Source organism: Mustela nigripes, chromosome 13 (assembly GCF_022355385.1).
Source record: "Mustela nigripes isolate SB6536 chromosome 13, MUSNIG.SB6536, whole genome shotgun sequence".
NCBI lineage: Eukaryota > Metazoa > Chordata > Mammalia > Carnivora > Mustelidae > Mustela > Mustela nigripes.
In genome coordinates this window covers 49173377-49186421 of record NC_081569.1, presented here as the reverse complement: position 1 = coordinate 49186421, position 13045 = coordinate 49173377, and the positions used below count along the sequence as shown (strand labels likewise).

Genomic DNA, 13045 nt, shown 5'->3' with positions numbered 1-13045 from the left:
ACCTGGGTGGCCCAGCTGGTTAGGGGTCTGCTTTCTGCTTGAGTTGTGATCTCAGGGTTCTGGGATTAAGCTTGGGTCAGTGGGGAGTCTGCTTCTCCTTCTCCCCTCCTCACCCGCTACTGGCTTGTGCTCTCTAATAAATAAAATTCTTAAACACACACACACACACACCCAGAATTTTATAGGGGTGCCTGGCTGGCTCAGTCATTTAAACATCTTTGGCTCAACCCCACATTTGGCTCCATGCTCAGCAGGGAGTCTGCTTCTCCCTCTTCCCCTCCCCATGCCATGCTCTCTCAAATAAAATCTTTTAAAAATACATATATATAAAATACAGATCTCTCTCACTGAAATTAATTTTTTAAAATTTACTTGAGAGACAGAGTGAGAGACCATGAGACGGAAACTTAGAGGGGAGAAGCAGAATCCCTGCAGAGCTGGGAGCCCAATGTGGGACTCAATCCTGGGACACGGGGATCACAACTTGAGGCGAAGGCAGTGGCCCAACCAACTGAGCCGCCCAGGTGCCCCCAATAAATTAGTAAACAACAACAACAAAACAAACAAAAAACCACTTTAAGGGGAATGACAAAATTTACCTGAATTTAGAGTATCTTTTTTTTTTTTTAAGATTTTATTTATTTGACAGAGAGAGATCACAAGTAGGCAGAGAGGCAGGCAGAGAGAGAGGAAGGGAAGCAGGCTCCCTGCTGAGCAGAGAGCCCGATGTGGGACTCGATCCCAGGACCCTGAGATCATGACCTGAGCCGAAGGCAGTGGCTTAACACACTGAGCCACCCAGGCGCCCCTGAATTTAGAGTATCTTGAAATAGGACTTAAAAAAGCAGAGGCTATCTTTGCATTAGGTTATAACCAGAACAGCATTTAATTCAGAATCACAGCAGATTCTCAAGAGTCTTTTTACATCATCATTTGCTTATCAGGTGTTTATCCTGTCTCAGCTTTCATACTATAGCCTACTGTCAAACCTAGTAATTAAGACTCAATGTCCCCTGTACTCCCAAGTCCTTGACAGAGAATGATTATTACTTGGCTGTGAATAACTAACTGAGGGTCAAATGCTTCCCCAAGAAAGAAGTATCTCTACTTCCTTAAGAAGAGTACAGGGACACGGACACACACACTAAACACCCCAAAATGAATGTTAAGTGAAATAAAAAATTTTAAGTCCATAACAACCAGGTTTATATTCAAAGTATATTTGTACTAAACCATGCCCTCAATTAAATCCTCCGAGCAATGATTCAATGCAAAAAAAAAAAAAAAAAAAAAAAAAAAAAAAGGGGGGCTCAGAGCAAATGCAAAATTGCACCTTATGCTTAAAATGACACCTATGAAGCAAGTAGCTAAGAACCCTGCAGATCTGAATCACATGCCTTTCCAAGCAGATGGGTCTCACCCAATTCTTCAAAACCTAAATAGTTCAAGTGTTTTTCCTTTAGGTCCACTGCTATTCAGGAATATCAGAAAAATGCAAAGAGGAGGAGGACAAGAAGATAGTCCCACTAAGTCCAGTAACATGAAGGGGGGAAGAGCTTCAATCTATATTCACTGTTTATGTAATTAATCCAAAACCTAAAACTTCGTGTGTGCCTAGAACAAAATAAGTGCTTAAATATTAATTTAGTACAATGGCTAGCCTCTTTGTCTTATCTTGCATTTCAATGGAGAGCTAGCTCTCTACCACTGTACTTCACCTCAACTACTTTTCTCTGCGGTCTACCAGCATACCTTCCTAGAAAAGAGATCTAAGAGAAGCATCAACATTTTCCCCCAAACTTCAAACAACTCAAACCCTCTAAACCTCCCTTTCATGTAATCTTTACTAGTATGATCTTAGTCATGAAAGATTAAAAAAAAATCTAAGCTATACCACATAATTTTCTCCCTACAAAACACTTGGTCTCCTAATAACTCAGTAATTTACACCAAGACCAGTCTACCTCAGAAATTCCTGTACCTACTCTCCATTCCAACATTTACAATGTTAACTACTTAATACATCTTTTTTCCCCTCCAATTTCTCTTTTCTAGCCATAAAGGTGTTTCTAAGTTATATCTGCCTATGGGACATATGCCTAACATGCCATACACAAAGCCCTCTACAACCAACAATCTTTCCTCTTTTTAAAAAATTCTATTTATTCATTTGAGAGAGAGAGAACACACATAAGCAGGGGGAGGGGCAGAGGGAGAGGAAGAAGCAGGCCCCCCACTGAGTAGGGAGTCTGATATGGGGCTTGATCCCGGGACCCTAGGATCACAACCTGAGCTGAAGGCAGATGCTTAACCAACTGAGCCACCCAGACACCCAACCAACACTCCTTCCAATTACAGCTGGATGCTTCCCCAAATACAACCAGATATATTAACAATTCTAGAACTCTAACCTATCTGTGGCAAAACCTCCTCCTTAGTATCAAAAGCAAGTTGAAATATAGCACTTTGTGAAACTACCTAGGGGCTCTTTTTTATTTTTTTAAGATTTTATTTATTTATTTGACAGAGATCACAAGCAAGCAGAGAGAGAGGAGGAAGCAGGCTCCCCGCTGAGCAGAGAACCCCATGCGGGGCTCGATCCCAGGACCCTGGGATCATGACCTGAGCTGAAGGCAGTGGCTTAACCCACTGAGCCACCCAGGCGCCCCCCCTCCTATTTTAAAAGATTTTATTTATTTGACAGAGAGAGATCACAAGCAGGCAGAGAGGCAGGCAGGCAGAGAGGAGGAAGCAGGCTCCCCGCTGAGCAGAGAGTCCGACCTAGGGGCTCTTTAAATCTTAGAAGAGCTCCACAAAAGAAAACATGACTCACTCTCCTAAGGCACGATCCTGTACAATAAAGGGAATGTAACAGCCAATATGATATTAATTCCACATCAAGTTCTTCACTGTTATCATATAGTGCTTCTTATCATATAGTGAAGAAACTATACAGTTTCTTCATTAGGTAACATACAGCTTGTCATACACATACTGTATTTGGTTATGTGAGTTGATGTATTCCATTCTTTATATTCATGGTGTGCTGGCGTATTTACTTAGATATGGAATAGTTAACAGCACTCTGAAAAAGCTCTAAAGGAAGAATTTTTACAGTCGTCACTTACACGGTTTACATTGTTATTCATGTACCATACGCAATGCGTGACATTTATTATAAAGTCCTCAAAGACCTCAACAAAATCAGGATTTTTTTTTTCAAGATTTTTTATTTATTTGGGGCGCCTGGGTGGCTCAGTGGGTTAAAGCCTCTGCCTTTGGCTCAGGTCATGATCCCAGTGTCCTGGGATCGAGAGCCTTGCATCGCATGCATCGCATCTAGCTCTCTGCTCAGCAAGGAGCCTGCTTCCCCCTCCTTTCTCTCTGCCAGCCTCTCTGCCTACTCGTGATTGCTGTCAAATAAATAAATAAAATCTTAAAAAAAAAAAAATCCCATAACATTTCAGTATTTTTCTAAAAATGGATGGTTTTATACTTAAGGAGACCTAAATGTTTATAGAAATATTGCCACAAATACTAAACACTTATATACCATGTATATGTCAGCATACTTAAGAACTTTCAATTTTACTTTAAAGGTTAAGATCCCTCAACAAAACAAAACACAACAAAAACCCAAACAAAAAAGCCCCCAAAACCAAAAAAACAGAGCTTTAATGCCCGTGGCTCTCCAGCAATGTGCTCAATATTTGTATTACAATACTTCCAGCACAAGAGCACATACAGCTTTCTAATGATCCATCATTTCAAAAGTGAATGAATAAAACTCAATGCTCAAAGAGACTGTAAATAAATTAGAAATAAATTTTAAGGAATGGAAAAAGAAATCACTTTTAAGTATTTCAAGGCAACTGCTCACACAAGAAGTCTTTTAGCAACAATGTTCCTAGAAGCAACAAGATTCTCAAATAGGACAACTGAAACTGGATCTCTGTCAGAAGCTTTCAAGTCTTCACTTTCAACATCAACAAACAGTAATGTTGTCACACACAGACATGACTTATGCAAATTCCCTGGTTGTATACATAGATGTCCATGAATAGTCATCACTAAACAAAAAACTACTTTTGGGGCTATACCCTATCAGAATAAAATGTTTTGATTAATGAATCTTAGTTTACAGTATATATGTGAATGAACCAGAGTGACAGTATGTCTCTCAGATATTGAAAGATCTAAAATGGTAGTTCCACATACATCAGCAATCATTAAAATTCATCCCCCAAACCTCTAACAACTCTAAAATTAGGAATGGCCTTAAGAACAAAAAACAAAAGGCCAAAATTCAGGTAATCAGTGGAAAAAGGAACTTATGGAAATAACCTAGTAATAATCATTTGGACTTTTCCATCATTATAATGCAAAATCTGATCACTGTAATAATGCTAAGATATTAACAAATACATTTATTTAATTTTGGAAGAACAGCACCATTCCTAGTACAACATGTACTGAGAATACTTTCAAACTATGGTAATTTTGGCACCTGGGTGGCTCAGTTTGTTAAGTGACCGTCTTTGACTCAGGTCATGATCCTGGAGTCCAAGGATCAGAGTCCCATACTGGGCTCCTTGATCGGCAGGGAAATCTGCTTCTCCCTCTCTCCTCTCTCTCATGCTCTCTTTTTCTCTCAAATAATTACAATCTTAAAAAAAAAAGAAAAAAAAAAGAAACCCACAAACTATGGTAATCTTAAATGATCACAGGTAACAGTTTTAAATTTTCCACCCATACCCTGAATTAAAATCAGTGCAGGATGTGGCATAAAACTACAGAATCTGATTTCATTGTCTTCTCAGCAGACAACATATAAAATATAAGTGACTTGGTTAAGTCTTAACATTAGAATACCCTTCAGTGTTTTGTTTTTTAAAGATTTTACTTATTTGTCAGACAGAAATCACAAGCAGGCAGAGAGGCAGGCAGAGAGAGAGGAAGGGAAGCAGGCTCCCTATTGAGCAGAGAGCCCGATGTAGGGCTCTCGATCCCAGGGTCCTGGGATCATGACCTGAGCCAAAGGCAGAGGCTTTATTTATTTATTTATTGACGATTTTATGTATTTATTTGACAGAGAGAAATCACAAGTAGATGGAGAGGAAGACAGAGAAAGAGAGGGAAGCAGGCTCCCTGCTCGGGACTCAATCATCCCAGGACCCCGAGATCATGACCTGAGCCGAAGGCAGCGGCTTAACCCACTGAGCCACCCAGGTGCCCCAATTATTCTCCAGTTTTAAAGGTAAAGTATTTACAATCCTTGGGACTTGATCAGAAATGCCCACTCATCCCCAAACAAAAATACAAGTCATTCTAATTCTCCTAAGAAAACTGTTAATTACCTACTTCCTGATATCTAAAGTATTTCTCCTTATAAAAATACCCAATGCTTCCTGCATCCTTAAAATTTCTGTCAAAAATCAGACTAATGATGACTAAAATGCATAAAGCCTTTATGAAGTATTCTGCTCTTGTTTCCCTTAAGCCCTGTTCCCTCATCCCTAATGGAAAGGGAAAAAAAAAAGAAAACAGATCCTGAAAACTCAAGCATGCAAATCTATCTAGCAGATAGAGAAAATATAGGTGGGCAGAGAAACACGCTAAAATACAAAAAAATGTAATCCACAGAATCAAATCTGTGGAAAACAAATGAGATTATGAAATATTATTATAAATGGTACTGGGATTATGTTTATAAATGCAGTCTTTTTATCTTTTACTCTGCACTATTCTCTTTTTTTCCAAAAGTGGGGTGGGAAACGCAAGTGAGACAATCTTAGGCAGGCTTCACACCCAGTGTGAAGCCCAAGCAGGGACTCAATCTCAGAACACTGAGATCAGTATCTGAGCCAAAATGATGAGTCAGATGCTTAACTGACTCAGCCACCCAGGTGCCCTTACACTGTTCTCTTTTATATCTATTTAAATTGAGATGTTTTAGAAGACAGTAAAAAAATTAATTAACCTGGGGCACCTTGGTGGCTCAATGGGTTAAAGTCTCTGCCTTCTGCTCAGGTCATGATCCCAGGATCCTGGGACTGAGGCCCCACATCGGGCTCTCTGCTCCACAGGGAGCCTGCTACCTGCCACCAACCTGCCCCTCTGCCTACTTACAATCTCTGTCAAATAAACATATAAGATCTTTAAAAAAAATTAATTAAGGTCTAGAAAACAAACACTAACCATTTGTTCATTTCACTACACATTGGGAAGACTGCTGTCACACATAAAGAACTTGAGTTATGCTACAGATGTTAGTTTTCTGGAAAGAGAACTGGTGGGGTATCCACAAGTCCCTTCATTTTCGTACATGTCAACAAAATAATATACGCCAGTGTTAATAGGATTAATAAAATCAGAAGTATAACTTCCAGCAAATTTAACATGTAAGAAATCTGAAGATCTTGATAATAAACAGGAATGAATGCTCATAGTCTTCACTGGTTGTAGTTATATTTGTTGTAGTTACATATAACCACTGGTTGTGGGTATATTTATAATGCAATTTAAAAAAATTTTTTTTTAAAGATTCTATTTATTTGAGAGACAGCACAAGTAGGGAAAAAGGGGCAGAAACCGAACATGAAGCTTGATCCCAGGACCTCAGATCATGACCTGAGATGAAGGCAGACGCTTAACCCACTGAGCCACAGACGCCCTTATAATGCAATTTATCTTTCATGTTTCCTTTAGTCTTCATAGCCACTCTATTAGTAGGCATTATTTCCATTTTAGAGATAAGAAATCCGTGATTACATGACTTTGGTCATAAGCTTCTTTGCTAACTTTGAAGTATTCGGATTCTTCAATTGTTCTTTCCTACATTCCGTATCAGCTGCCTCTCTAATGTAAGAGTAAGTAGAAGAAAGCTAGATGATAATGAAATTATCTAGGGGTTCTTGGTGGCTCAGTCAGTCAAATGTCTCACTTTGGTTCAGGTAATGACCTGGGTCCTGGGATAGAGCCAGTCATACTGCATCAGGCTCCATGCTCAGCAGGAGTCTGCTTCTCCTTCTCCTCCCTCAGGTCATGCAGGCTCTCTAATAAAATCTAAAACAAACAAAAATAAAAGCAAACACAACAACAAAACCCTAAAGAAAAGCTAAATTTATGTCTTGAAACATTTACGTGAATTCGGTGTTCTTAAGCATATGACTGATATAACTAATTAGATATAACTAATAATATAACTATTAAGGCAGACACTGATTTAACCCCATTTACACAGGAAGACCCAGGGCTTTCAGCTCATCTAAGAGCCAATGTTCCATTCTGCTTTAATAAGGAATCCAACACAGCTGATTTAGGATCACTATGTTAGCAACTAAAACAGTGAAAGTCTTAACCTTGCAAATAAAGTATGTTAAGAATGACTTCTAAGGAGAAACTAATGCAATTTTCCTGATTTAGTTTTATTTTTAACTAAGTATGTTCATTTTCCTACTACAGACCTCAGTGATACACTTGAATCGGCTCTTTACCCACTACTGCCAGGTTGCATGGTTATCACAAGTGTCTTTCTAGGGGTGCCTGGAGGGCTCAGGTCATGATCTCAGGGTCCTAGGACTGAGTCCTGCATCTAGCTCTCTGCTCAGCAGGGAGCCTGCTTCCCCCCCTTCTCTCTGCCTACTTGTCAAATAAAAAGTAAAAACCCTAAAAAAAAAAAAATCAAGTAATACCATCAAACTAACTAAAGGTATTCTCTTTCCTCTTGAAAAACTAAAAAGTATGGCCAAAAGTTAAGGCACTGCCACCAACTTTTAGGATCAAAGAGCAGTGGCAAAAAAATTAAAGGTATTTCTGCAAATCTCTAAAATTTCTTCACTATTTCTTCCTGTTTACATCTCCTTTCAATTAACCCTTTAGTAAGTCCTCACTCAAAAACAATCTTTTCTGAACTAATAGTGGGATGATGTCCTGCCTCAACAGGACAACTAAAACTTTAGATAGCTACTCTCATGAAAAAGGTAGGATTGTACATATTAAAAATCTCTATACACTCAATTTAAAACAGGAGGTTTCTTGCATTCCAGTTCGAGGTACACTCCCAAATTATTTATATTGTATATACATATATATAAATGTACTAGAATTTTTCTAAAAGGAGCCATGGACAAAGAAATAGAGTTAAGAATTACAGAAATAAAACTACTTCCTCATCCCTTATTAATGATTCTTGACTCTAACATCAAATTTCTTCAGAAGCTTTTAAAAAAAAAAATGTATGTACCAACACTCAAGAATCTACCTAGACCAGGTGTACAAGGATCCTTAGAGCTATAGCTGGGCACTGAGTATTTTCTTAAGCAGAGAGTTGAGTGTAAAGGGCAGTTGCCTCAGATAAACTTAAGTCTCAGGGGCTTCAAGTCACTCACCCATTGACCACATTTTCATTAGCAAAGAGATGCCCAATCTGTTCTCTATTTTTAAATACCTTAATATTTTCAAAATATGAGAATTAGCATAGTTTTCAAGATATGTATTCAGACTAATAGACACAAAAATGTGAAGAAATCTCTAAGGACAAATGAAATAACCATTTGAATGATGCATGAAGAATACTCAAATCACCTCAACCTCAGTATGGCATTCAAAGACCTTAACAATGTAGGCCCAAACTATTTTTCTAGTCTTATTTTTTTGGCCTATTAATGACTAGCCTGCTGCAGTCCATATCTGTCTCAAACACAAAAAGTGTACAAAACGTACTTATGTTCAGGTCTCTACTCATAGTGTTTACTGACTGACTTGATTTCATTACCCAAATCCCTCGGCATGACTAATCTACTCAGTTCAAAAATTTTTCTTTTGGGCAAACATTCCCTAATCAAGAAAGCTATTACTTTCATTTCCAAAGCAGAAACTGATCTAACTAAAATTCTTATATATATTAACACCACACACTAATGACAAGAATACTGAAAACTTAAGATGAAAAATAGCGAAGGAAAATTCATACTAGGTCAAGTCCAGTTTAGGAGTACACTCCATATACTTCCATATAATAATGCATTATTAAAAAGCAGGAAACCAAATAAACTTAGTATCTCCTTAATGTTCATTAAGACTAATGTTATCCGAATGCTAGTATAATACTAGTATCTTCTCTGTATTGTCATTCCCCAGTTCACTAGTTCCTATTATGTGTAAATCTATAATTCATAACCATCCATAACGTATCCCTATCCACACACCTTCCTGATTTTATTTCTCAATGAATACTAATGCTCTTCTGAAGAGGTGTGCGTGCACACACGCACATACACATATCAACCACTGTTCCAATCGCACACACGCACAAACACATATCAACCACTGTTCCAACCACCTTGCCTTCTAGAATGGGGTCAACCACCACCCCCAATCTGCAAGTCTTCAACACTTTATAACCCCCAGAGCAACTTATATAGTTAATTCATTTATGTATGCCTTCTGTATCCTATTTTGTATTAGCTGGTTTGCTCAATAGAGACTTAGATCTTTTTTAAGTAGTTTTGCTGTAACGCCCTACAATGCAAAGCCCAGTGGCCAAGTATGCAGTAAGGAAATAAAATGAGAACATGGAAATGCTACTTAAGTCCTATTTTATCATCTGACAAGTCAGTCCTTACTTTTAGTTGGCATACACATGCAAACAAAATACCAGATGTGTTCCCGTATGCCCTGACCATATATAAACTGACTCTCTGAAATCAACAGAAATGTCACCCACCCTAGTCTACCCCTGACCATTTGCAGGGTGGATTTTCTATTATGTTTACAAAGGGGGTACCTCAAAAACATCTTTGTTGTTCATTACAAATCAGAAAAAAATAAATGGTTAGACAAGACAAAACACCTTTAACATACCTGTCATAATAATCTCGTTGAAAGTCATAGTCCAAGTCAAAAGAGGAGCTGAAAAATAAATACCAAAGAGGATTAATTTGGAGCTGCTGATGTAAATTCACAATAGCAGATGGGAAAAACAAAAACAAAAAACCATGCAAAACCAACCATAACAAATAGATCAGAGATTAGCATGGAATAATTCCCAATCATTTAAGCAACAAATGACTAAAATTCCAATAATCTTAGAAGCCACTGGACATGCAGCAGCTAATTTGCCAATTTAGGCACAAATCTGCTACAATTCAAACATAAAACATAACACTAATATAAGAACACTGAAAAGTACAACAGTAAACCAAATATTCTTATGCTATTGTCCCCTTCCCTTTCGTATTTCCCAGCTTCTTACAAACTAAACAACTCCTCTCCAAAAATTTCACTGTATGTTAAAAATACCAAACTGCTCTTTAGTAAATAAAAAAATCTCAGGGAATTCTAACAATTCTCTGGGAAATGGGCGAAAAGGAGGTATACTAATACGAAATTAATAAAGCATCATTTTTATACAGATAAAACATACTATAGTTAACCCTCCCCACATCCAGAAAACAGATAGAGAAGATGCCCACTGATGGACACAATGCAGTTATAAATAATAAAGTTCCGGACCTGAGTAGAGGGGACGGAGAAGGGTGTTCTGGTACTGACCCGTACATCTCCGCTGCAGATCGTTTCACACCTGCTTTTCCTCGGTTCACTTTTGGCTCTGCAGCCAGATTAATATCTGAAAAAACAAAAATAAACACAAAACCTTTAACGACATCCCTGTAGGGGTAGTGTAGCATCTTAAATTACAGTTTTAAGATGAGTAAGAAGTATATAAATCAAGAAAGACTGAACATGATGTCCCATCTTTTCTTATGTAAAAAGGGATCATGAATTTTTACAAGGCTAGGACTTAATTTTTCAATCCTTTATTCTGTTCTTGTAACAGGATACCTGTTCCCAGGATACCTGGTTCCCAATAAAATGGAACTCTCACTACTAAGAGCATATATTAGGAATGAGATATAAAATACATAGCAATTCACGAATTATTATGAGTAGGATACCCTTAAATTATCCCCAAAGGTGAATTTTCCTTCTCCTTATAAATAGGATCAGCTGTAAAAGTTGAATAGGGGTGCCTGGGTGGCTCAGTGGGTTAAAACCTCTGCCTTTGGCTCAGGTCATCCCGGGGTCCTGGGACTGAGCCCCGCGTCGGGCTCTCTGTTCATCAGGGAGCCTGCTTGTTTCCCTTCCTCTCTCTCTGCCTACTTGTGATCTCTACCAAATAAATAAATTTTTTTTTAAAAAGTTGAATAGTTTAGATGAATACTATTCAGCCAACTGCTCAACAACTTTTCCATACACATTTGTGTGCATACACACACACACACACACACACACACACACACACACAAACCAAGAAAGGGGAATTAAGGGAACAAAGGAAAAAGTCCTAGGTTCCATAAACGTAATTTTAAAAACACCTATTCCAACATGGCCAGCTATGGTCCTACGACTCACTGCCTACCAAACAAAGAATTCATGATCTCTTCCTTATTCTAACAAGAGTCCATCTGTCAAAAACCAGCTCTTCAAAACTTAGTTCATCAAGTGACCAACTGAAAAAGACTTTTAGTACACTACCTGCTGAACATCATTACATTAATGAAGAATCTGAAGAGTTTCTGGTTCACTAAATTCATTTCCAATTTCTAGCACCTAATGTTAAGAACAACCTTGCCTTTACAGTTGACTTGTTTTTATCTGAGTAGGTTCCAAGCAGTTTTCCCCACCTCTACCTCCTTCTCTTAAAAAACAAAACAAAACAACGCAATTCTAAAATAAAAACAGAATGAGATTATATACCAAGTTGATTATACAACCTCTCTCCACCTTTTCCTGAAGATAATTTATTTATCTGTTCAAGAGACAGAGAATGAGCAGGAAGTAGGGAGAGGGAAAAGCAGACTCCTGCTTTTTTTTTCCAGATGCCTGACTGGATCCCAGGATCCTGGGCCAAAGGCAGATGCTTAACCACTGAGCCACCTAAGTGCCCTGATTACACAATCTTACAGAATTATTCCATGTGTAGTAAACTGTAGTACTGAGTCAATATCCAGAATAGTATATATACTAATAAAAAATCTCAATCTAAAAAAGTACTTAGTAATCTTAATTTTTGTAAAAAAACAAACAGGCATGGTTATTTTGAAACTGTGGAACTAAGCATGTGTAAAACTTTTGTTTTCCTAAAAAAAAGTGCTTCCTCTTCTGCTTACTAAAACTAGACAAAAACTATTAAAATTCAGTAATGAACACTCCCTGGTATACAGACTGTGGCTTCTAGGTAATTCCCATTATTTTATTAAGTGGCAAACAGATTTAGGTCAAGAAATGCATCAGAAGACCCAGAATATCTTGTGATGCCAGAAAGCAAGGATGCAATGAAATTATTATAAAACTAAGATCTTGGGGAGCATGGGTGGCTCAGTGGGTTGGGGTTCTGCCTTCAGCTCTGGTCATTATCTCAGGGTCCTGGGATCGAGCCCTGCATCGGGTTCTCTACTTGGTTGGGAGCCTGCTCTCCACCCGTACCTGCCTCTCTGCCTACTTGTGATCTGTCAAATAAATAAAATCTTAAAAAAAAAAAAAAAACCCAAAAAACTAAGGTCTCAAGGACACAAGATACACTGGCCACAGATGAAATATTCTGAGCTCTAAAGAAGGATATGTAATGTATTAACACACACCAATTTAAATTATTAGAAATATTAACATTATGGGGGCACCTGTCTGGCTCAGTCTGAACAGCATGACTCTTGAGCTAGGGGTTTTGAGTTCAAGACCAATGTTGGGTATAGAGCTTGTAGAACTACACAAACAAACAGAAAAACCCACACTCAGGCAACCTCTTCAGGGTCCCTTCCCTCCTTGGGAGCTTTGTACTATCGCTTTGCTATCGCTCAATAAACCATGCTGAGCAGAGAGCCCAATGCAGGGCTCGATCCCAGGACCCCGGGATCATGACCTGAAGTGAAGGCAGAGGCTTTTTAACCCACTGAGCCACCCATGTGTCCCTACTGCAGAGTTTTTGAAAAAAATTTATCTGATCTTTCCAACATGAATGGTATTTCAGAAAAAGCAAATATTA

At 38.3% G+C, this 13045-nt stretch overlaps 1 protein-coding gene across 12 annotated transcripts in view; it reads right to left on the bottom strand.

Moving 5' to 3' along the window:
- Positions 1-13045, bottom strand: part of HNRNPC (heterogeneous nuclear ribonucleoprotein C) — a 55624-nt gene that overhangs the window by 11805 nt on the left and 30774 nt on the right. For 9 of the 12 annotated variants that reach the window (XM_059372394.1, XM_059372392.1, XM_059372395.1 and 6 more), the window contains 2 exons: positions 10516-10630; positions 9865-9912 (listed from right to left, as the gene is read on the bottom strand). In XM_059372394.1, the coding sequence (XP_059228377.1) occupies positions 9865-9912; positions 10516-10630 (163 nt within the window). The remainder of the gene's footprint in view (positions 1-9864; positions 9913-10515; positions 10631-13045) is intronic. The other 3 variants (XM_059372401.1, XM_059372403.1, XM_059372402.1) reach the window with 1 other exon arrangement.